Source organism: Balearica regulorum, chromosome 1 (assembly GCF_011004875.1).
Source record: "Balearica regulorum gibbericeps isolate bBalReg1 chromosome 1, bBalReg1.pri, whole genome shotgun sequence".
Classification (NCBI taxonomy): domain Eukaryota; kingdom Metazoa; phylum Chordata; class Aves; order Gruiformes; family Gruidae; genus Balearica; species Balearica regulorum.
In genome coordinates, this window is record NC_046184.1 from 66,262,327 (window position 1) to 66,286,338 (window position 24,012).

The following is a 24,012-nucleotide window of genomic DNA, read 5'->3' on the forward strand; positions in this document are numbered from 1 at the left end:
TCAGCATACTAAATTCACTCAGTTTACATTTTCTACACAAATCCAATATGGCATGTAAAAGAAAAACTAGCCTTGTCATCAATAGAAAATATTCCAAAGCCAATACTAAAAACCTGGTGATGGGACTGTGTCAGCCTACTACCTTCGGCCTTGTGCTTGCAGTAGCCACTGTGCTAACAGAGTAGGCAGGCAGCATTACTTAAACATAGAAGAGGGCAGATAATCCTGAAGAACAACCTCAGTTCGCGTAGCCCTTTCCCTGTTACTCTATAGACATATGGTAAACATGGTTATATCCCAGGCAAGACATAAAGCACTAACTGAAAGCCTCTGAATGAACTGGAGTTAAAAAAAAAAAAAAAAATCAAGTTAGATGCAGCTAAGAGGCATTGCTCCTGCCCTTTACTTACTAATATGAAGAACAGTAAGTCAAGCTTCATGTCAGAAAAATAATCGCATTATACAATTGAAAATGTAATACTTGAAGGTATTAACCATACCCAAATGCTTACATCCAAACTGTATCCATATCCATCCATATCCTAATGCCTAGGTCCAGTACAGTCTATCAAATTACATCAGGGATTAGATTGGCCCCCTGCTGTTTTATACATAAGGACTATTTTTAGATTACCAACAAAAGTGCCTTGGAAGAACCACCTATACTGCAATGCCTAAAGAGGGCACTCCAGTACCTACAGGGGGTCTACAAGAAAGCCAGAGAGGCTCTGTTTACAAGGGCATGCAGTGATAGGACAAGGGATAATGGCTTTAAGCTGAAGGACAGTAGATTTAGATTAGATGTTAGAAATTCTTTACTGTGAGGGTGGTGAGGCACTGGAACAGGTTGCCCAGATAAGCTGTGGATGCCCTCTCCCTGGAAGTGTTCCCAGGCCAGGTTGGATGGGGCTTTGGGCAATGTGGTCTAGTGGAGGGTGTCCCTGCCCATGGCAGGGGGGTTGGAGCTAGATGATCTTTGAGGTCCCTTCCAACCCAAACCATTCTGTGATTCTATAATGTCCATGACAAGGCCAATGCATTGAGAAGTCAGTCCCTTTGCTACAACTGTGGAGCACTGCAGCTGGCTGAAGCAGCCTGTGCAGTAAGAGCCCTGTGAGCTGGCAGACACCTAGCATTAGACACATTCTCCTCAGAGACCTTTGTATTTCCTTAATCACAATTTTTAGTTCCTTATTTTCTACACTAGCTTTTGAAGGTGCTCCTTATTTTCCAGGAACTTCTAGGCAATATTTGTGTAGTCCCAATGCTGTTTGTAAAAATAATAATTAAAAAGTTTAAAACTTTTTTCTTTTTCCTACAGTAGTTCCTGTCTGTAGCAAGTCACCTATAATCTTCTGAACAGCAGCAGCAACAAAAAACCCCACTCAAAATATGGATATCAGACCTCTTTATTTTACATAACACTTAAGTCTCTCAATTGACCTGCAAGGTCAAGGTTACAGTCTCTCAAGTTGAACTCCAATTTGCTAACATATTTTAACTTGTTTTCCACAACAGGATTAAAACCAACCAACCAAAAAACACCCAACCAACCCACACTAACAGGAACCATGTTACAGTTTAAGCATCACACTCCCAAAATAATTATATAATCATAATTTTAACAGCAGATGATGTAGCATCCACATATAGGAAAAAAAAAACCCAACAACATAAAAACATAGAGGATTTGCTTCTATTTACTTGAATATGTGTCATTCAAGAGCTTATGGTAAAAATGGAGGTTCTTCATTAGCAGAGGATTACCTAGTTTTATTCTATGTGGCTTGTTAGCAACTGCTGTAAAGCAGTTCAGAAGTTTTCATTTAAAGTTTAAACATGCTTACCAGCTATCTGAATTCTCCTGCCTTCTCTCAGTGTAAGCCCAAACACCGAGAAAAGTAGAAAAAATTCTTAGGAAATAGAGTCCTTTCAGCACCATGCAGTCAGCTTGCAGTCCTCTCTCCTTACTTCCAGCTACTAAGTAGCTTCTGGTTTTCCAACCCCCTGTGAACAATACTTGGAAAAAATTCTTATCAGAAAGCTGATTCTGCTTCTATATCCTGAGCCACTGTAAACATTGTATTTTAACTTCAAACAACCTGCCTTTCTACATGTAACCTCCTAAAAAAAAAAAAAAAAAAAAAAATCCCACTGTAGTACTTCTGAAATATGCAGAGCTGAGGTATCTGTTTCCAGCTCTGCTAGCCTTGCCCACCTTTAGCGCTGCCTGTTATCTCGCTGACTATAATAAGCATGCAGTCCTTATCCATCTTAGCAAGGATGATTTATTCTCACTTTTCATATTTAAAAAGCAGTTTTCCTTCCTGAAACTGAAGCTAATATTTGACAGCAAACAGCTACTTCATTTGATTTCTTGAAGGAGGAAAAACACTTAGAGAAATTCCTCCATTTCCATCCCAAAGTATAGATTCAGGGTGGTACATGGGCACAGAGGCAGCCCAAATACTAGTGATATGAAGGACTACGTCAGAATGAACATATGGGAAGAAGTGGGGCAGGAGTGGGTTTTCTTCTTCCAATATGTAGTTTTGCAAACAGAGCTCAGCAAAGCACTGTGGAAAATAGAAGACTACTAAATATATGCACTCCCATAGTCTTTACAGAGCACAAGTCATTTACTTCTGCTCACGTCTCTGATCTCATTCCCTGGGACAAAAGGAAGGAAATAGTGAAAGATTTACTTTTTCCTTTTTTAAGCCAGCATTGGTGTGAGCAATAGCACTCTACACCACAGGGCAGCACAGAGAATTGGATTTTTTTTCCCTGCAGCAAACTCTCCCCAAAATGGCAATCTAATAGAGAATTTCTGTAATTTTTTCCTGATCTGCAGGATCTCCCAAGCACCTCCAGGCAAAAGGAAATAATTGGAAAGCCTGGCACTGCAAAGGGCCGGTTACGACACTTACTGGACCTGAACAACATCACTTGAGTTTTCATTTGCAGTTCTGTACAGTCACTTCTCTGCAAGTGAGGGTTTGGATTCTGTAACTTCACCATATTTGAATATTCATTACATCATGCCTAGACACATTAACTGGAAAGGAGTTATGTTAAACTTCTGTGCCCCAGAACGATTCTCCATGCAGATACTTAGCAGCATTACCAACCCAGTCTTACAGACACTGGCCATTTTCCTCTGCCAGCTTTAAAACCACTTTCCTTTTTGAAAGGACTACATTAATATTCTCTTAGAAAACCATAGTGAAAATCATGAATTTTAGAGAATAAGAGCCTAAATTAATTGTATCAAAGAGGTTTTAGAAGAATGTGAAGGCTTTCTGATGTCTCATGTAAGAGGATCATGGTCCTGCCCAGAGTTGTCAAATACTGTGTGCTATTTCAGATGAATGCTGAACACATATGCCTTGACCCCAGCAGAACAGAAGCAATCAATAAGGGCTTGGCAAATGCCTTTAAACATCACTGTTCAACCCTGGAGGGAAAAAAAGTAATCTGACAATTTGAGATGCATGAGACACCCCTAGAAATACTTTTCAGTTTTCTAAACGATGTAAATATTTAAATCAGTGTATCATAAGACACGCACAGTGAAAGTACTTAATCCCTTTTCCCCTTTTTCATTTATAACTTATCACCTTCCTATATCAACATTTTTTGTAAGTTACATGAGGCACAAAAAACAATTAAGATTAGTTTTGATCAAGATCCAGTCCCGACACAACTGCTGAATGGCACTTAGGAAATAACAAAGACGACATGATATTCACAGTAGTAAGATTCACATGTAATGTACCACATTCCAACATCCCAATCGTACTCAGATTTTAAAAAGGTAAGCCTACTTTTTTTGTTGCATTTCAACTGCATTTGCTCACAACAACCCAAAAACCCCACATAAAACTAATTACACCATTAGTATCAGGCACACAAGAAAAGCCAAGATTATGCTGTTAAAAGTTAACAGTTGTTAAAACCAGCAAGTAATAATTCTCCACAATTAGGATGAACAGACACTTGTTTGTTTAAGCTCTATGAAAATCCTTTGAAGAGGTAACTTATTTGGGTTTTGAAGTTCCTTTAAATTCCTTATTAATACACACAATGTTAATATTGTTCTCATTTCTATGAACAAAAGGCTTTTAATAGATCTTGTGCACAAGCAGTAAAGTCCTTATACAGAAAATAAGAAACACTTAAAGGGGCAATTCTCCATACTGAAGGCAGCCCACACCAGTACTAGCCAGGTCTCTTGCTGGTTATACACAGCACTTCGGATGGACTTTTTTCTCCCCCTTTGACTGCGTGACAGGAATGTTATTCTGAAGATACACTTTATGCTTGATACAGGACAGTAAAAAGATATAAGGAGATTTAGAAATAGATTACGTGCTTTGCTTTTTGACTTGCTTACACTCTTCCATTCAACCTAACCACAAAAGCCATCACAGAGTGCTACGGCAATTACCTTCTGCTACCTGACCTAGCTTGGCAGTCTCTAAACAGCATGTTAACAGCCAGCTCAGGCATTAGCGTGCCCTTCATTTGTAAGCCTGGTGAGCATGTTTGTCCACTGGATCAGATACAGATTAACGAATTATAAAGAACACTGTTTACTGCATTACCATGCATAACTAAGAGGGTAAAGGTTATTACAGAGCAACAGTTGGGTCAGATTACCAGAACTTGATGGAAGTCAAAGTTCTGCATTAAAAAAACACTCTATTTTCTAAAATGGACAATTATTTTTAGCAGTAAATAGATGTAACTTGCTTTCAAATTTAAAATGGATCTTTACCGCGTCCAGCTCTGGGGCCCTCAACATAAGAAGGACATGGAGCTGTTGGACTGAGTCCAGAAGAAGATCACGAAGCTGATCAGAGGGCTGGACCACCTCTCCGGTGAGGACAGGCTGAGAGAGTTGGGGCTGTTCAGCCTGGAGAAAAGAAGGCTCCAGGGAGACCTTACAGCAGCCTTCCAGTACGTAAAGGGGGCCTACAGGAAAGTTGGAGAGGGACTGTTTACAAGGGCATGGAGTGATAGGACAAGGGATAATGGCTTTAAGCTGAAGGAGGGTAGACTTAGATTAGATATAAGGAAGAAATTCTTCCCTGTGAGGGTGGTGAGGCACTGGAACAGGTTGCCCAGAGAGGTTGTGGATGCCCCATCCCTGGAAGAGTTCAAGACCAGGTTGGATGGGGCTTTGGGCAACGTGGTCTAGTGGAGGGTGTCCCTGCCCATGGCAGGGGGGGTTGGAGCTAGATGATCTTTAAGGTCCCTTAGAACCCAAACCATTCTATGACTCTATGATTAATAAATTCACATAGTTCTATATTTAGAATGAAAATAAGCCAAACACAAATGCTGAATAATTTTATGCACTGATAGCAATTCTCATTTTATTGTATATACCACAAAGAAATCAGGTGTTTTGCAAAGCCTCCCCTCAAATCACATTTTCACCCAAGAATTTCCAAGCTTGTTTTAAAGACATAAACCCCCTCTGTTTGAATAATTAAGAAGTTATAGGCTTTCAAAGGGCAAATAAAAAGGATCCCCAGGAACTCTTGAAACCATCCTCAGATGTCTGTCATCCTGCATAACTTTCTTGAATTCCATAGTACTACTAGCCCATAGGAGAATAGTTTGAGTACAAAAGGATTCTGTCTTCACAGATGGAATGTAATTTCTTAATGATGAAAGTCACTGTCAGACTGAATGAAAAGGAATGTACAGTATGCTTGTATTAAGATAGGGACATTTTGGCAAGAGTCAACTGAAGTAAAGGCTAGCTGTATAATTGCATAAAACTGAAAAAAGTTTCAGTTCTATCAAAAACAATTTATTTTTTCTGTATCAGTAACTTTGCTTCAATTCTTAAATCACCAGTTCTAAAAATGAAAGTAATTAGCCAGTAAGTTTCATTTCCTAACTCAATTATTGATGTTAATACAAATAATGCGTATATTAATATTAAATTAAGAAATTGGAATATCACAGGCAAGATAGTGAATGGTGGTATGTGAGAGCAAAGAGGAAAAATATTCTGATTACTGACTGTAAAAAGTTGTCATCGACCCCATAAAAAGAAACATCTTCAAATATTATATGCTTTAGCGATAATTGCTAGCAATATTGCTTTAGTAATTTTACAATTCAGGTAATTTACAGGGTTTGGGGTTTGTTTTTGGGGGTTTTTTTTTGGTTTTTTTTTTTTAAGTCTGCTGTAGGACCCTAACTTTGATTTTTGATTTAAAATACCTGTTTCATGGTGGAAGAGAACCTAGGAGTCTGAAACAACTTCAGCAACTGAATGTCTCAGCCTAGTAGGAAGATAAAGGCTACAAATAACCCTGAAGTAAATAAATAAAAAGTTACCCTACCCCAGCATACTAACTGGAGCTTGAAGACCACACAGTCCCCACAAGGAACAGCTACCAGTCGGGTCAGGATCCTCAGCCAGAACCAGGAGCAGTGGCAGGGAGCCCTACACTCTCTCCCTCCAGAAGCCACCGGGTACGGGCAGGAGGAGCTGCTCTCAGGTTTGCCCAGATTGAGGCCTCTCGTGCTTCACAGAAATAGAATTACAACACCCCCCCCAGCTACAAAGCTGGGTGCCATTACAGTAGCTGGAAGTCCCTGCCATGAGGACTCAGTCACAACAGCGACCAGCAGAACCAAAAGCCTGGCATGGAAACATCACATGCGCAACTAATAAAAAGCCAAATCTTTAAAGAGAACAGAAGAAATCCAGCCACCAAACCAGTCAGAATTATTTTTAATGATTGGTCACCATTTTATCTCCCCGATCCTCATCCACATCTGGACACAATAGCATCTATTTGAGAGGGAGGGCAAGTGCCTGCAGTTACTCATGAGGGGAAGGCTAGACCCATAAATCAGCTGGATTACCATCTCTGCTGCAAGACAACATTTGTTCAGAAGTCAGGAATAAATCACAGGATTTTACATCTCACACTACAGTCCCACCATGTTTTTTCTTCTTTTGAGGCTAACTCATTTTACATTAACATCTGTGACATGCTTAGCATTAATACTTAGTAACTAACACTATTTCATTGCTCTGCCCTACCTTCTGTCTTTTGCCTCCAATTTTAATTCATTTTATGTGCCATTTTACTGAGTTTCAGTGTAATCAGAGGTGTCAAATTGTTCTAAAACTCATTTAAAATACATTTCTCTACATATCTAGCTTTGCAGACTACTGTAGCACTTCAATTTTTCTCCTCTTATGCTTTTATTAATTTCTCTGTATCTTCTGATAGCACCTTATTCCTGTGTATTTGTGCACTGGGACCAGATCTCTGATTTTTTACTTGGTTTGTCAACATTTCAACAAAGCCCCATCCTCCCTTCCCTACATTAATGTCAAAAGTCATTTCTTCTGCTAAAGCCATCTCTGTTAAAATGCCACTTCCAAGGCAGCTAGTTGAAGAAACGATTAAAAATTCTTCTTTCAATTTCCTCCCTTTATTTCCTTGGGTTATTGACAGAACTACTGCTCTGGGGATACCCTCTCTAAGCAGAATTCTCTCTCCCCTTGTCAGAAGTACAGGAGTTTGTTGATAACACCCTGAATATATCGAACTGTCCACAGCTATGCATTTGATTAAAATGTTTCGACCATCAAGAGCTGGAGGCAAAGTTTATTCACAGATTTAACATGATGGAAGGGATCATTCTGATAATCTAAGTGTAACTATTCATCCTGGATTGCCTTATATTCAGGAGAGAGACATACAGTATCCCATACTGGAACAGAAAGCCATTTTTTTTTCCCCTCATAGAAAAAGGAGTCTCAGCTACAAGATTTGTAGTCAGTAATTTGATTAAAATATTCAATTGATAATAATGTTTTGAAGAAAATCTTCCCAGCATTAATAGAACTACAGGGAAAAACCCACAAGTATGTCATTTTAAAATTTACTTGCTTCATAATTTTCCTTTCCCTCTGACAAATCCTTCATCCTGGGAAGATAATTTGTCCTATACAACAAATGTGTGACACTAAGACATAACAGTGCAAAATACAGCAGTTGGAATGCTTTATCACAGATCACACTGTACCCAAGACTTACTGTGAAACAGCGCCGAAGAAAAATACTGCCCAGTTATAAATGGGATTTAGACTGAAATGCTGGGAGATGAGATAGTCCTTCCCCATAACTTAAGAAGTAGGTGAAAAGTCTGACAACTGCAGTTGTAAGCAGAACAGGTATTGACAGTCAAGGGCAAAATAATAGCTGAAGGACAAATTATAACTTCATTTCTCAATCTCTCTGTTTTACTTGTCACCCAAAAGTAACACATTCCCTGAGCAAGCTCTCCTTCTCCAATCCAAAATAAATACGATTGGGAAATTTTATCTGCAAAAGCAACTTGTTCCTGTGATTTTGAACAAACTAATTTGTATTGTGTATGCAAACTATTACTTTTCAATTTCAGCTATGCCTAAAAGTATTTCAGGAATGGCATTTACCAGCACCTCTGCAATTTTGCCCTCTTGCGGTATATTCTAAAGAAGCCTCTCCAGCAAAGAGCAATCATTTTATTTTCAGCAAATTCACATTGAATTGTAACTCTTCTTTGAAACTCTTTGTGTGTTGTCATTAGCAAGTCAAGCAGTTGTGAATACAAATTCTAATTTATTTAAGGAAATCACCATCCTGATCACCAGGAAGCCAGTATTACAAAACCAACAACAATTATTGGGTAAAGCAGATGTTGTTTGAGAAGAGCTAAATAGCCTCACCAAACCAACCCAAGACACACATAAGCAACTTTCCTGAATAGTCTATGAACCAAACAGTACATTCTTATTGGCTTCAGGGGGATTATTTTGATTCTAAATATTTGGAGGAGAAGCAGGGGAAGAAAGGAATAAGAAAACAGTTAAATTATATTCAGGAAGCTAAGTTCCATTTCCTGGCACTTTCACACAAAAAGTTTCCTTCAATAGGAGGCCCATGGGATTAATTTGGCCCACAGAAACAGGAAGCTCTCTAATAACAGTCAAGAAAATGTACTTTCTTGCAAGTTCTGCATAAAGCAATTTTTTTTTATACTTTCCGTCATTTTTGAAGGGAGAGGAATATTTAGAAGTAATTTCCTGTATGCTCACCTTCCCCTCTCAGCATTTTCAAGTATCAGCTGTCCTTGAAATCACTTCCATGGCAGTCTGTAATGCATCTACAGATTCCAATCACTGCTTAGATTAGCCCTAATGATCATATAGGTTTTCCCTGAACACACTGTATAGCAATTAAATTTTCAATCACTGCAGACCTGTCAACAAAATGTAGCAGGTAACACAAGCCAGGAGTAAGGAGAATGATAGTCCAAAATAAATTATTTTCAAAACAAAAACAAAAAACAACCCAAAACAACAACAACGAAAAACTATCAGACAGGACACAGTTGTTGTTCAAGCTTTTAAAGACTAAACCCCTGAACAATAAAGACATTTCTCATAGACTAAACCAGCATGCTATTAGAGTCTCATTTATTTATCTCCCACCACAAGATGGAAACCCAAAAGACTACTGAAGTTTTGTTAACGTAATCCCATAAAATCATATTCATTTAACAGGCAGAGATACAGCAGTAGCAGTGGGGAACTATTCCCCTCCCCCCCCCCATCAGTGCTTGCAGACACCTTGCTGCAGTGAATGCTGTCCTGAATGCAAATTAGCTCCTTGTGGCACACTGCAATGCCTGAGACTGCCAATATACAGTACAATGCCAGCAGACATATATTAAGGAAAAGGGAACGGGATAAAACAGTCCAGAGAGGGTGTAAATTTGCACATCAGCAAACAAAGCAGAGGAACCAGTGCAAGATTTGAATTTCACAAAAAGTTAACCTAGTCTATGTGCCGCAAGGACAGAGGTGACTCTGCTGATAGAAGCAGCTGTTTCTTGCTATGAAAGCGAGTTACTGTGTCCTTGTGTTCTGAGCTATGTCTTGACTAGACAGCTAAATCAAGTCAATTAAGTGGAGATAACAACCTTCTAGGATAGCTTAATCCGATGCAGAATCAACGTACTGCCATGCTCACACTTTGCAGAGCTTTTGGCTTGTGAAAGGTGCTGAACAAGCAAGCAGTAGCCTACACCTGGTTCTTGGCAGATAGCTAGTTTTGAGTTAACATGCATACATGCATTTGAAGTAAAGATCTGTTTACATCTGTATCAACTCTGAATTCTAATTTAGCAGAAAAAAAGACACCAAATCCACATTAGTTATTCCGTTCAAAAACAAAGTCTTAATCATGCTACTCCACTGAATGCTCTTCCCCAAACTGTCTCCAGATATCAGCCTTGACACTTCCCAGCCATTTCAGAGTATCTCTGACGATTCAAATACTCTTTTGTCCAAACTTTAAATTACTCTCAACTTCTAATAGGAAATAATTTTTGCTTTGTCCTGTAGGTAAACACACCAAGCTTTTTCAAACTCAAATGTTCAGAAATCCAATTGCAATTTTGCACATGACAATGAACCTGAATGACATGGACTAGAATATGTTGAAGAGGAGAAAGATTTTTCTGTTAGAAGTCAGACACTTAGATTTCAATGCACAACAAAAGTCTGATGCTGTAACAAAAACCTTAAGTAGCCTATTTCAGCATTAGAAATTTTTCAAACACCACCAAGAATGGAATTACTTCCAAGATCTGCCATCTCCCAGCACAGAAAACCTGTGATATTCCCTACTTCATCAGGCCAGTATCAAAGGCTCTGATGAAACTACTGAGTGTACAGGAGTTACAATAGGTCTTTTTAAGTTTTGTCATTAATTAACACACAATTTACTAGTCTGAGAAGTGTTCTGATACGCTTGCCATACGCATAACCCAGATTTTTTTCTAATGCACTTTTAAGCAAATATAGCTCACGCAATATATCCAGTTTCTCCAGTTGCTTTCCAGACACAGATCTGAGACAATTGCCAGAGTCCTGTCCCCAAGCAATAATGTAAATAAGTAGCATATTTCACAGCTCCTGGCAGAGAGAAGAATTGGAGATGTGTGGGCTACAGTAACTCCTCCTTCCCTCTAAGGTTTTCAAGCAGGTCAAAGGCATACTCCTGCATTAGAAAACTTCTTCTAAATCCAGTTAGTATTTTGTAAACCAGAAAAGTGTAAACACCTGCGCTTTTTTTTTTTGAAAGGTGGAAGAACACACCCAGCTTCGCATTGCACCTGAGTATTAAAGTTTACACTTGCAGAATCAAGGCAGTCTGATCACTTTTAACAGCAACAGAAGCAAGTGCAGTCGCATTCTGACTACAAAGAACAGAGAGGGAGGCTATGAAGCTCTCCCGGGGTCAGAGAATGCTGGAGCATGTGCTGCAGTGGCCAGTGCCAACAGGAAGAGCAGAGAGGGAGCCAGTCCCACCAACAGAAAAGAAATTGTTCTTATACACAAGGTTTCTTCACCTCATTTTCTAGGAGAAATGGATTATAAATGAAAAAAGGGAAGATTTATGTACCTACATGAGAAAAGCTAAAAATCATCACCAAGTCTCCCTTTTATTTCGCACATCTTTAGGAATCATTGCCTTATCTTAATTTTGTGAGTTTTTCATATTGCAATCATGATGCAAGAAAGTACTATGAAGTCGGTTATCGCAGAGCAGGGACATCTGATAAGCAGCACGTTGCTCCTGTCACGGCCCTCACAATGTTCCTGCCATCCAAAAGCCACAAGAATGCACATACTGAAAAGCTATGCATTGCACATACGTTTAGTAAATACAAGTCACCCAGTGGAGATAGTGTGCGCACAGATGAAAAGAGCAACAATAACAGATTGTAGATGAGTATGAAACTGTTACCCAGGAATGTAAGGTAACAGTGAGGAACTGCAGAAGCCTAATAAAACTAACAGAAAACACAGGGTCCCGGTTGTAAGCGTACCTCTATTATAGGAGAACGAAATCCACTAAATCTGCATACTACAGATATAGCTGCCAATCCATCTTTCCCAATGTAAAAATGCAAATAAGGCCTTGGGAAAAAAATCCCACCGCCAATAAAAAATTGTGGGTTCATGCACATATCCAAAGTCTTTACACATTAAAGCTAAGTTAAGCATACTATGAACAGCATCACGATAGTCTGTTCTTATCTGTGCATACTCACTGCTAAATTTAAAGCAGGTCTCTCAGCAGGGAAATCGTGAAAAGACAATCCACAAGCAAAACATCCCCGTCCTTATATTTGACATGTCATCATTCCTAGCAATATAACAAGCACATGTCAGAGATTTCAAGCTTTATTTCATCCACTTTGTCCTTCTACATCCATAAAACCAAGCTCCTGTGCCAACATAAGCATGAGCACAGCATGTCACACCTGCTATCACATCACAGAGTCTCCGAGTTTAGACGTATAAATGGGCGTGTGCATTAACTTGTTCATGAGCAACAACCTTCTGAAGTTTGGATTTATGATAACTTATTTTTCCAGCATGGCCAAGGTAACACAGATAACCAGCTGACCACTCCTTTTTAACAGGACTGCATTAACGTTGTAGCAGCTGCTTTGTGGAGCACAACACATCAGTCTAACGCAGGTTCGTCGCTGAAGGGGGCAAAGATAGAGGCATGGGTCTGTCAGAGGAGGAAGACTGCTTTCCTGCCCGTCTAAGAGCTGTTAAAATTACAACTTAAGAATGTTTCGTGCCGAGACGGGGCTGAGGGTACAAGCTGGGCTACAGCCGCCCCCGGCTCCGAGGTTCCCCCCAGCTCAGCCCCTCCGAGAAGCGGCTCCGCAGCCGCCACGGCCGTCCGCGGGGGCGGCTGTCAAGCCCTCATCTTCACCACACGGGCACTCACGGCAGAAGTTGATCAAGGGAGCCTGACTGTGACGAGAAAACACAACCGTGTGTTTATACAAACCGCCCGCTGACAGCCCAACAGGCAGAGGAAGCCCGTGGGAGCTCTCCGCGGGTGTCAGCCTACACCGAACCCGCACGGCAGACCGAACCGGGCAGGACGGCGCTGCCGCCTTCCCCTCTCCCCCCAGGGCAAGGCGGCCCCGGGCCTGTCCGCTGGCACTCCCCTGTCTCCCTTCCGGCAGTGGGGCGCTTCCGTGCGCCCCCGCAGCGCCGACGGGCTGATGGCGGGGCCGGGAGAGCGGCCAGGGCCGAGAGAACCGTTGGGACCGTTACCTGCGGGCATCCTCCGGGCAGCCGCCCCCGGCGGGGGTCGCGCGGGGGGGCAGGTGCGCGCTGCTCCATTGAAGACGGCGGCCAGGGCGGCGGCGGGGTTGGATTTCCTGCGGATAGCTGCCCGCCTGAAGCGCGCGCCCTCGGCTCCGCTCATCCTCGGGCCCGGGAAGAAACAGAGAGAGGCAAAGTGAAAGAGAAGCAGCAGGGTCCTCAGCACCCCTCCCGCCTCGGGGGTAGCGGGGCCGGCATAGCCCCAAGGGCAGCGCCTGCCTCCCCGCCCACCTGCGCCGCGGTTCCAGCCCCTCACCTGCCTGCCGCTCCCCGCCCCTTCCCTCCCCCGCCAGCACCTGGCCGGGCGCCTGCTCCCGCCTCCCTGCCCCGCTCTACCTGCCCAGCGGCCGCCGGTCCCGGGCGCGGCCCCCCCCAGCGAGCCCCAGCCCTCCGCCGCCCGTCCTGTCCCGTCCCGGGGCTGCTTCGACAGCTTCCCCGAGCCGGGCACCCGCGGGCCGGCGGCGCAAGTTCCCCCCGCGGCCCGCGCAGGGAAGTGGGTTCCGCGGGATCCGCACCTGCTCTGCTTCCTCCCGGCCGGTGCTAAGCCTCCCCGGCCTCCCCGGCCCTGCGGGCGCCTGGGCCCATGGCTAACCCCGCTGCGCCCCACTTACGCTCAGCCCCACCGCGTTCGTAGGCAGCTTTCTCTCACCGTTCACCTCTGAAATGCCTTCCCTGGAAGGAGGCTCAATTCCTGTAAGATTTATCAGCGTACGTAAAAGAAGTTGGCTGTAATTGCAGTCCCCCTCTTCCAATGAGAAAATTTACAAAGATATCTGAGTCCTAGCACTTAAAGTGAGTTTTGATGCCAGGGATGGAGCTGCAATACTTGCATTAATAATAACTCCAGCCAAAATGGTTCATTCAGGCCAAAGCTGTTGCCTCTCTAAATTTTAATCAATGTTAACTGAGAAAGCCAATCAGAAGACTATGCTGCTGCATGAGCTAGTAGGTTCATTATATAGGAACAGCATCTGAAAGCACCTATTTACCTGCTTAACTGGGACATGATGTTTCAAGGCAGAACATCTCCACCTGTGCCACCATGAGAGTGGGTAACAGCGGTCTATGGATGCAGGATGAGACCTTTGAGTCTGTCAGGGAGCCTGATGTGGTGCAGTTAGTGGCAAACCAGTGGCAAAGTCATGCTCCTGCTACATAGGGATTTCCATAGGTTTGGAAACCCCAGCTTTGAGGGCTTCTTTAAAAGATGGGCTCCTTTTTTGTAACATGCTTCATTTGCCATCAGCCATACTTGGAGTATTTCCTCACAAAAGAGAGGGAGTGCAATCAGCTACACTCCAGGGATGTTCTCCCTTTGGCAATGGTCCAACACAACTTTTAGTTGCCAGAAAGCCATGAATTGCTGGGGCTTGGAAGAATATTCTGGGGAAGTACCACTCCGCACTTGCCCTGCTCTTATGGGGGTTTTTTGCTGCCGTTATAGATGGGAAGTGGGCAAGAGAGACCTTTCATTTGATCCATACAGCCATTCTTATGTTCTTACATCTTCAGCAATAAGATATGATGGACTGCTCAGGCAAGCTGCTGACTTTGCAACTTCCTTGTCTCCTGAGGGATGAGGATACCTTTTGTCAGCACCCACAGAGTCATGTGTGCAACACGGTCTCATTTGCATGGGGGAATCACATAGATGGGGCATCACCCTCCTCCAGAGTCCTGTGCTACAATGCGAGGCTCCTGCTGAGTCCTTTCCAGCAGGCTTTCTTGGCATGCAGGACCCAACGGTAACACACCTCCTCCTGATGTCAGGGCACCACCCATGTGAGGCACCAGCTGTGTCTGACCCATGGGAGGCAAGGCAGCAGAGAGAGGCCCTGGTGGTGTTATCCATACCACACATGAAGCAGCAAAGGATTTTGAGGAGGAAGTTAAAAGTCTTCTGCTTTTAGTGTTAGAGAGCAGGTCAGCAGCGAGCACAGGGGGGAACTGATGCAGCTGGGACACCTGCCATCATATGCCAAGGATCTCACTCTTTGTGAAATCATCCTCTTCCAGAAGACGGTTGATATCTTACAGCCACCCCTTTCATTTTCTACTAAAAATGAATCAGCTAGATCACCTCCTAGATTTTATTTGTGTGCTTGCAATTGCAAACATTAAGTTCTACTTTTGTAAACATACAAAAAAGCAGTGACTCAGAGGTAAAAGACTGATTTATTTCCTGACTTCAGTCACCTGACCTGGGCTGGTCACATGGAGATGAATACACCTATGATGAGCACTAGTACCTGCTGACTTTATTGCAACAAGCTAGAGATTCTTGTAAACTTTAGCTCCTTACAGTTCATAGATGTGTACCAAGCATCAATCATTAACTCATTCAGATAAAAATATTCTTCCAGAACACCTGTGCTCATTTAAATCTTCCTCTGGACTCAGACCAATTCTAGTACTGAGTAATCTCTAGTATTACCGATTTAAACAAGGAGAGAGCAAGAGAGGCAGAGAATGTCTCATTAATAATTCTCTAAGCACTTCACCAAGGAGGAAGTATCAGCCTCTCTTGACAGGGAAGGAAAATGCGGTATTACAGGAGGTGATTTGTTCAATGTTGTCCAAGATGTCAATACGTTAGTAAGCTACAAAATGTTAGCTTATGGGAATGAAAGTAAGATTGAAAACAGAAGACCTTTCTCTGTTTCTCTTACAGGGGATAACTGAGATTAACCCAAATATTAGCCGATTGCTCAAGGGCCAATCATTAGCGAGACACAATTATCACTTATTGTTGAACTTTGTACTTGCTTCTTTAAACATGGAGCTCTGCTCCTGGAAGGAAAACAGCTAAGGAAGCGAGGGCAAATGCACACACCCCACAAATCTCAACCAAATAGTAGGAACTATGTTAATTTTGTTTTCTGAGATGTTATCAGTGAGCAGTAACTTATTACAATGTCACTCTGGAAAATGAAGGTCACTTCAGAAAAGAGAATCATGACAATTCTGTGGCATCAGGAGAGCGGTCACGAAAGCTCATTTTCTTGAGAAAATTCTCGTGAAGCACACTAGTGTATTTAAAGCAGTGAGGTGACAGTCTGTGATAGAAGACATTCACGCAGTCGGTGAATTCATGGTAATTATAGAGCATTTGTACACTGCAGTGCGGTGTGGGCTTCACAGAGGAGCTTATTGTCTCTTTTCTTTTCAGTTAGTTACAGCACAGACCTGGAGCAGCTGGTTCAAGCTGGCTCTGAACTGCTCTACGGCAGCAACGGGTCCGTTCTGCCTGCTTTAACAGGGTGACAACTGGCCGTCCCTTCTGGCATGCCCGTCCTCCTTTTTTATATACTGCTCTCAATCTCTCTTGTTCTCCATCTCCAGGGAGAGACAGAGAGTCTTTTGGCAATGTCAGCAAGAGGAAAAACATTTTTCTAAGTGTAAGAAGTCAATCCGAGATAGATATTCTCTTGGAAAACATCACCCAACATGATTAAAAATTTAGTGTAATGGCTGGAGAAGGGATCTGAAAACAGAAAAATAAGCTTAAATATAGAGAGTGCTGCCAATACTCTTAAAATATATGAAGGTCAGAAAATGACACTGCTTGAATAAAAGCCTTGCAGTGTACCTCCCACCCCAGGAAAAGTGCAGGAAGAGTTACATACCCCTCTGTGTATGGTAACTGAGGTAACCAGTAAGCCACAGCTAACCCGTTCAAGTGTGGGCAATAGCTGGACCATCTGGCTCCAAAGCTTTCTGTGGGGGTGGTGAGAAATGCAGTGGCGGAGACTTGGTTTAATTATCTCTGTTTGCATGTGGAAGGAACAACAGGAACCCTATGGAAGCACAGAGGTGTAGAAGGAAGGCAAAGACAGCTGGCAAAGTTTAGCCTCAAGAAGGTTGAAAGAGTGCATCTGGCATGTGAAAGGCTTGCGAACACTCATCTCATGCTGCTGGAGCCCCAAAGCATTCAGGGAAACAGGACTTTATAGGCAATCTTTGTTTAGTTTGTGAGAAAACAAACACTTCACTTTGTATGTAAACCATTGTTCCTCCAGTAAACCTCTTTGTATTAACCTTTTCTTCTCCTGATGGAAACAACCTTCAGAGGACTTGATTTTGACTAACTCCTTGAATGAGACTGTTGTTGCCTCTGGTTCAAGCTTCTTTATTCCTGCTAGAGCTTAACTTCATTTTCATCTCAGTTACAAAATAGATCTGTTCCTGGATTCAGTTCATGGCTTTCTGGAAGTGGACAAAACCTGCTGCTTTCTCTGAGTACTTGTGCTGTACCCCACAGTAAATCTGTGAAGGAACATATTTTTAGAGCATTAATCTACAGGACCTTGAGATAGAAGACGCATGAACTCGGCACCTAACAAAAATACACACATAATGTTTCAAAACATTAGCTTATTTAGAGTAGCCTATTTAGAGCTGACCTGGACAGTACCTTCACTGAGGTCTGACAGAAGAATGCCATTTCCTCTTAGATATGAAACTCTGAATAAAAACTAAAATCAAAATTGAAATATAGAAAATCCACACTTAAATGCATAGCTAACCAAACCAAGTCCTGCCTAAGTTAGGGTACAGATCATCATACATTTCGAATCTTCTATTGTATAACCCACAAACCAGTTCTGCCAGCAGGGAAGTATAATGAAGAACAAGAACCAATATAGTAAAAGATAGAGGAGGGTACTAATTAGAGAAGAATCTCACTCATCTCAGGCCCTCACTCACATTCCAGATGAAAAGTCTCTTCCGACGGCAGCAGCAGTTACAATGCACAAAGCAACTGCAGCGTGTGCGACAGAGATACACAGACTAAGCAAACAAGTGCGAGGCAGATTCTTTTAACTTCGGTTAAATCAGCAGGCAACCACAGAATTCAGCATTCAAAGACATAATGTGACTTTCAGCCTGAGGCTGGAGACTCTGGCTCCTAAGCCTGGGGAGTGGCTTACGGAGATGAGAGGAACTCAGGCCTGATGCTTGTTCCCTGTGCAGCACCCAGTGTGGGTGTCAGAACAGGGTGGGGACCCTGAATGTATAGCATTATGCTGGTTTACACCAAAAAATGCACCCAGATCGGTCATTACTTACCCCCCATCAAAAGTCTAGAATGTACTGTATCTTAGGAATGGCTTTATTTCCCTGTGAGAAGGAGCTACAGGGTCAACAGTGTGAGTTACGACTCAACCATCAGAAGTGACCCATGACAAGCACGCCAGGGGGGTTAGACAAATCTGAGGTATTAGCTGCTGGAACAAAAACAGATGGGTAGGTAGCCCTCAGAAGAAAATCCATGGCAGTTCCTTTTCACCCAGACTATGCTTCTAATACAGATCTCTGTTCTGTCTTGTTTGACTGTGTAAGAGGGAACGTGGTTGTGTTTAACCTGTTCCCCCTGTTGTCATTTTGGGCCCTATCAAAGGTAGTTATGGGGACTACCCAGCAGCAGGTTTTGTCCACTTCCAGCCACTGTGATAATCCTATTTATACCCCCTACAGCCAGGGCTTCTTTCTCTGCCACCCAGATGAATGCGAACCTGTAGCTCTGCAAGAACAGCACTAAGATAATCAAAGGAAAAAACATTCCTGCTACGTACTGCCTCGATGTTAATTTTGTTTTACCCCTTTTTTGCTGAACAGAAGAATTTTGTCTATTGCAAGCAAATTCTTGGAATTTATTGAAATCATGTTGAGATAAAGCTATCGCACATATCCCTTAGTTTTACTGAAGGATTGCTGCTTAGAGGGAGTAATTGCTATTTAATCAGTTTTGTTAGATAAGTCTTGCAGAATGGCATGCATTTATCAAAGACTGATTGCTTTTAGAAGTTAGAATATTCTTCATTATCACCACCACAGGTTAATCATAGAATCATAGGATACCCTGAGTTGGAAGGGCCCCATAAGGATCATCGGGTCCAACTCCTGGCTCCACACAGGACCAGCCGAATCAGAGCATATGACTGAGAGCGTTATCCAGACGCTTCTTGAACTCAGTCAAGCTCGGTGCTGTGACCACTTCCCTGGGGAGCCTGTTCCAGTGCCCAACCACCCTCTCAATGAAGAACCTTTTCCTGATATCCAACCTAAACCTCCCCCTTGCAGCTTCATTCCGTTCCCATGGGTTCTATCACTGGTCACCAGAGGGAGGAGATCAGCACCTGCCCCCTCAACTCCCCCTCGTGAGGAAGCTGTAGGCTGCGATGAGGTCTCCCCTCTGTCTCCTCTTCTCTAGGCTGAACAAACCAAGGGACTTCAGCCTCTCTTCATATGTCTTCCACTCTAGACCCTTCACCATCTTTGTTGCCCTCCTTTGGACGCTCTCCAATAGTTTTATGTCCTTTTTGTGGTGCCCAAAACTGCACGCAGTACTCAAGGTGAGGCTGCACCAGCACAGCTACACATTAGGTGTACTCCCCATCCAAAAGCAATAGTCTCTCTAGCTTTTTGCCAGATCAAGTTAAATTCACTGTTGAAAATTGTTTAAATTAGGCAAAGCTGCTCCTGATATGGCCCACAAGTTCCTTGTGGTCTGACAGGAAAATACGTGCCAGCAAGATCCTGGGAGTGCTCTTCCAGGGGGCTGGTGGGGAGCTGGCGGTGGGCTGTGCTCGTCCACCGATGGAGGCAGCAGCCAGCTCCTAGCCCATCATCGCTTCTGGTCCTGCAGCTTCTTCCTTTTCTCAGAGGGGCCCATGCCTGGTGAGGTGGTGGGAAATTTGGTGGTGACTCCTAGGGAAAAGATGACAGCTTGTGTGGAAGGAGCTGGTGGCTGCTATGAGCTGTTCCTCTGGCATGCTCCCTATGTGGGGTTCACAAGCTCCGGGAAGGGCTGCAGCTGGGAGCAGGGGCTCTGTCTGCATGGGAATGCGTGACCATGTAACCAAGTGCTCTTTGCCATTGCTTTGCATTTATTCCCAATGCCTAGCCCCAGCTTCGCTCTCTTTCATCGGTGCTATGACATATGGGGTCATACTTTGTTTAAAGAGCTGTGTACTGCTAAAGCACTGTATACATTAAATATTAACCATTGTCTCTCTATGAATGCTTACCGAAAGAGTAAAGCAAAATGTTTTGGTTCTATCTTTAACAAATAACACCTGGAGAGCAATTGGCTGATAAAACATGTTGTGAAAAGAAAGGCACAATTATTACTTCCATAAGTATATATAATTACAATTACTAGCTCTAGAAGAGAATATACTTGTCTCAATATTGCAATACTCCCTTAACCAAGCTGTCAGGTACTTAAGACTGCTTCTCATGAGGCATATGGTACATGCACAGGAGTTTCAGCATGCTTCTCAATATTTTACAGTGACTTAAAACAGAGAGACTTCAAAGCTGTTGCTGCATTTGCAGACTATTCTAAGTTAGCTTCATCCACCCTTGTTTTCTTTCATTCTGTTCCACATTCCACAGTCTCCCTTGGATCTTTCTGGGCTGAAATGTGATTATTTTGGAGTAAAGGCTGTGAAAAGCATGTAAATGCTGCTCGTGATCCATTTAAACACTCTTTTGTATCCTGAATCTCAAAAATAGCATTCCATTCATATTTATAATTTTTAAAATTTATTTGTACCTCCAGTGATCTAACATTGTCTAATTTTGGAACTCAGCATTTCAAGCAAGCTTTACACTATATATCTGAGGCTTTATGCACTGCAAATGGCTGTAACTTTCCCATACTGAAATGTGCCATGCTTTTATATTCAAGCATAAATAGCACTAAGCATAACTGCACAGACGAGGGGTCTGAAACTTCAGAAACTCCAGAATCTTAATTTGGGTTCTGTCGCAGATTTATATTCATTATTTTGAACACAGTCTTGAAAGGGAGGTAGTCACTTTAAAGGAAATCCAAGTTCTCTACCAGAAAAAGAACATTCATGTTTTATTGAGCTAACATTGTTGGGGAAAGAAAAGTTTTCCCATGTTTAGGCAATGCTTTCATCTTGGGCCTAGTGAGTCAAATTGCCTTTTTGGTTTACAGGCCTGGCAGACAGTCAGAAGGAGGGCATAGGTCTAAGGAAATTAAAACCAGAACGTGGATGTTAAACCTCAGCTATTTGTAGTAAGGATTTATTAATACCAAGCACTGCAGAAATAGAGAACGAGCTCTGAGCCAACTCAAGCTCTTGAGCAATGCAGGTTCTGGAGCAGGGTACGTACCACATGGACTAAATAGCTCACCTTGCTGAGAGCACCTATACCGCATCTAAACCACTTTGGTATTCCAGTGTGTGCAGGGTGGATGTACGTGGAGAGGTGAACGGTTACATGTAAAGAAACTTGGCTCACTTTGTTGAGTGTTGATGTTTTCCCATTGCACAGTCTCTATTTGTCTATGTGTAGGTAAGAGATAACAGTATCAATTTTGCAAAGATGTTTTGGGAATGAATGAATATGCATACAGTGCTCTGAAGATAAAAAGAACTACTTTGCATTTGGCTGAGATAACAAAAACCTTTGAAAGCAGTGGTAGCTTCACAGACGCATTTTCTTTTTAAGTAATGTAGGACTTTGAGATTGCTGGTATTTGTATGCAGTGCAGTTATATAAGTTCTACTTTTACATTTTGCATGGCTGAAGTTGAGTCACAAGCTGGTCACAAAAGCACTCGCCAGTCATATCTTCAAATTGCACAAGATACTCCATGTTACGCCATTGTCCTGTCATCTGCTCCACGCAGGTGAATGCCCAACGACCAGATGGAGCCCACTGAAGTCTATGCCGCTTTGCTCCAGCCCAGGGATCTCTTTAAATCAATTTTAAAAGAAACAAACTGAATGGCAGGCCCATTCGTTCAGGTCGAAGCAAGTTTCCCAATCAACTGTGAAGACATGTGTCAAACCCCACCTGATTCTAAAGTAATTTCCCTGGTCTAGGGCCTGATGGTAGCATCCATATAGCCACAAAGGACAGCTGCCGCTTCATCTTAGAGCACTAACAAGCTGTATCACTGTAGAAAGACCTACCTTGGATGGAGTGGCATTGAGCTGTCTGAGTTTACAGAGGTCATCTGTCTCTAACAGAGGTTTCTTATCGCTGTAGCAAAGCCATTTAGTCTTGTATAGGGGCATAGAAGATGACCTGCGTGCTGTAAAAAGAGTAGCTCTTGTTCTCCTGTGATCATACGCCTTGCCCATCTCTGTGGGAGGGAACAAAATATTGGGCCCACATCCTCTGCGTTCAGAATTTGATCTTCAAGGGAGCTCTGTACTCATGTAGCTTTCCATATTACATTCCTAATCTGAGTAAGTAGCCTCAGTTTTAATACTTTAACCAATGTGACAGCATTGAATAGCAAAAATCAATTTTCTTGAGAGAGGCAATCAACACTTAAAAAGATGACAGCCCTCCCCAGGTAGGGAATCCTATGAATTCATTTAAATGGACACAACTGTCTCATTATTTATTTCCAAAGTTTCCTGATAACTCAAGGGAGATGAAAGGGCTTCTCCCCGCCCCCCCCCCCCTTCATATGGAGCTTTCTCACAAATAACATTTTCTCAATCATGTATTATTATCACAATAATTTAAATATGATTTTTTTCCTCTGAAACCAGCCACCACACCTTATTCCTGGAGTTAGATACCTCCAATATGACATAAGGGAATTTGTAAATAATACCGAGTGAAATTTCTGTTTTCTAATATAGTGCTCTAGTCAAGAAGGAATCATTCTTGCAAAGGTCCATATTTTTTACTGGGTTATTAAGCTTATGCTGAGTTGCCAACTATAGTATTGAGCCTTATTTTTGTGCAAAGTTAGGACTTTCCTCTTTCATTCAAGAGATTGCTCAAACCTTCCACTGAGAGGAAAGCAGTTGTGCCTGTGCCTTTAGCATACGTAAATAGATAAGAGCTGGCTTTATTCCAAATATTTTTTCCCAGGATGCACATTATTATTATTATTACCTATTTTGGCTCCATTTCCCCCCTGTATTTTGTTCTATACATAAAATCTTCTCTTCTATGTTTGTCATTCACAGGCTGCTAGAAGATGTGGATGTCAGACCCTTTGATATGGCCCTCTTCATAATTAGTACCTCTGTTCTTACTATTGGTCTCATGAAATCTAGATTTCAACATTGTTCAAAATTAGGAAGTAATTTTTTGTGAATTGGACCTGAGTTGCCAGTGGCCTGTCAGTGCTTTATGGTGTTAAGAGAGTCAAACTATGGCTCCTGCTGCCTTTAGGTACAACTGGGAGTGCTCTGCATTTCTCTCAGCATAACTGCAGGATTTATCAAGGGAGGTATCTGGAAATAAAGACTTGCAGTGGCAGTTGCTGTAAACTTTAGCTTCGGGATCTTTTCCATTATCATCTGGCATATCTTTATAGGAAAACCAATAGTTCATTTGTCATTACCTCCTGCTCCAGAACCAGGGGTAATGATACTTCTCAAGGGAGATATTACACAGATATTTTCTTTGGAAACAAAAGATAAATTTTTTAGTTTTTTTTTTTTTTAACTCAAGAGTATTTCAGTGACCTTACTCATACCATTGCCTCTCAGAGAGCTGCACGGGACCAGCTGAAGGGATGATACAGAAGAAGGGGAAGGAGCAATATGGGTTAGAAGTTTCTCAAATCAACTTTGCCATGAGAATGTTCACACAAGGGGCAACCCTCTGTGAAACTGCTATCGAAACACATACATGGAGGAAGAAAAGTCTGCTTTCCCCCTTTTCTTTCAATTCTCAGAAATTCTTTTAATTTAAAATAGAAAGGGAGGAACACCGTGTGTAAGAAAATTCTATCCGGAGCAGCCACACTTCTGCTAAAACGATCATGC

At 42.4% G+C, this 24,012-nt stretch overlaps 2 protein-coding genes across 2 annotated transcripts in view; both read right to left on the reverse strand.

Moving 5' to 3' along the window:
• FGD4 (FYVE, RhoGEF and PH domain containing 4) overlaps positions 1-13,452 on the reverse strand; it is a 114,663-nt gene extending 101,211 nt beyond the window's left edge. Inside the window, exon 1 of the mRNA XM_075755944.1 lies at positions 13,181-13,452. Coding sequence (XP_075612059.1) covers positions 13,181-13,334 — 154 coding nt within the window. The 5' untranslated portion in view covers positions 13,335-13,452. The remainder of the gene's footprint in view (positions 1-13,180) is intronic.
• BICD1 (BICD cargo adaptor 1) overlaps positions 1-24,012 on the reverse strand; it is a 272,459-nt gene that overhangs the window by 58,465 nt on the left and 189,982 nt on the right. The window lies entirely within an intron of this gene.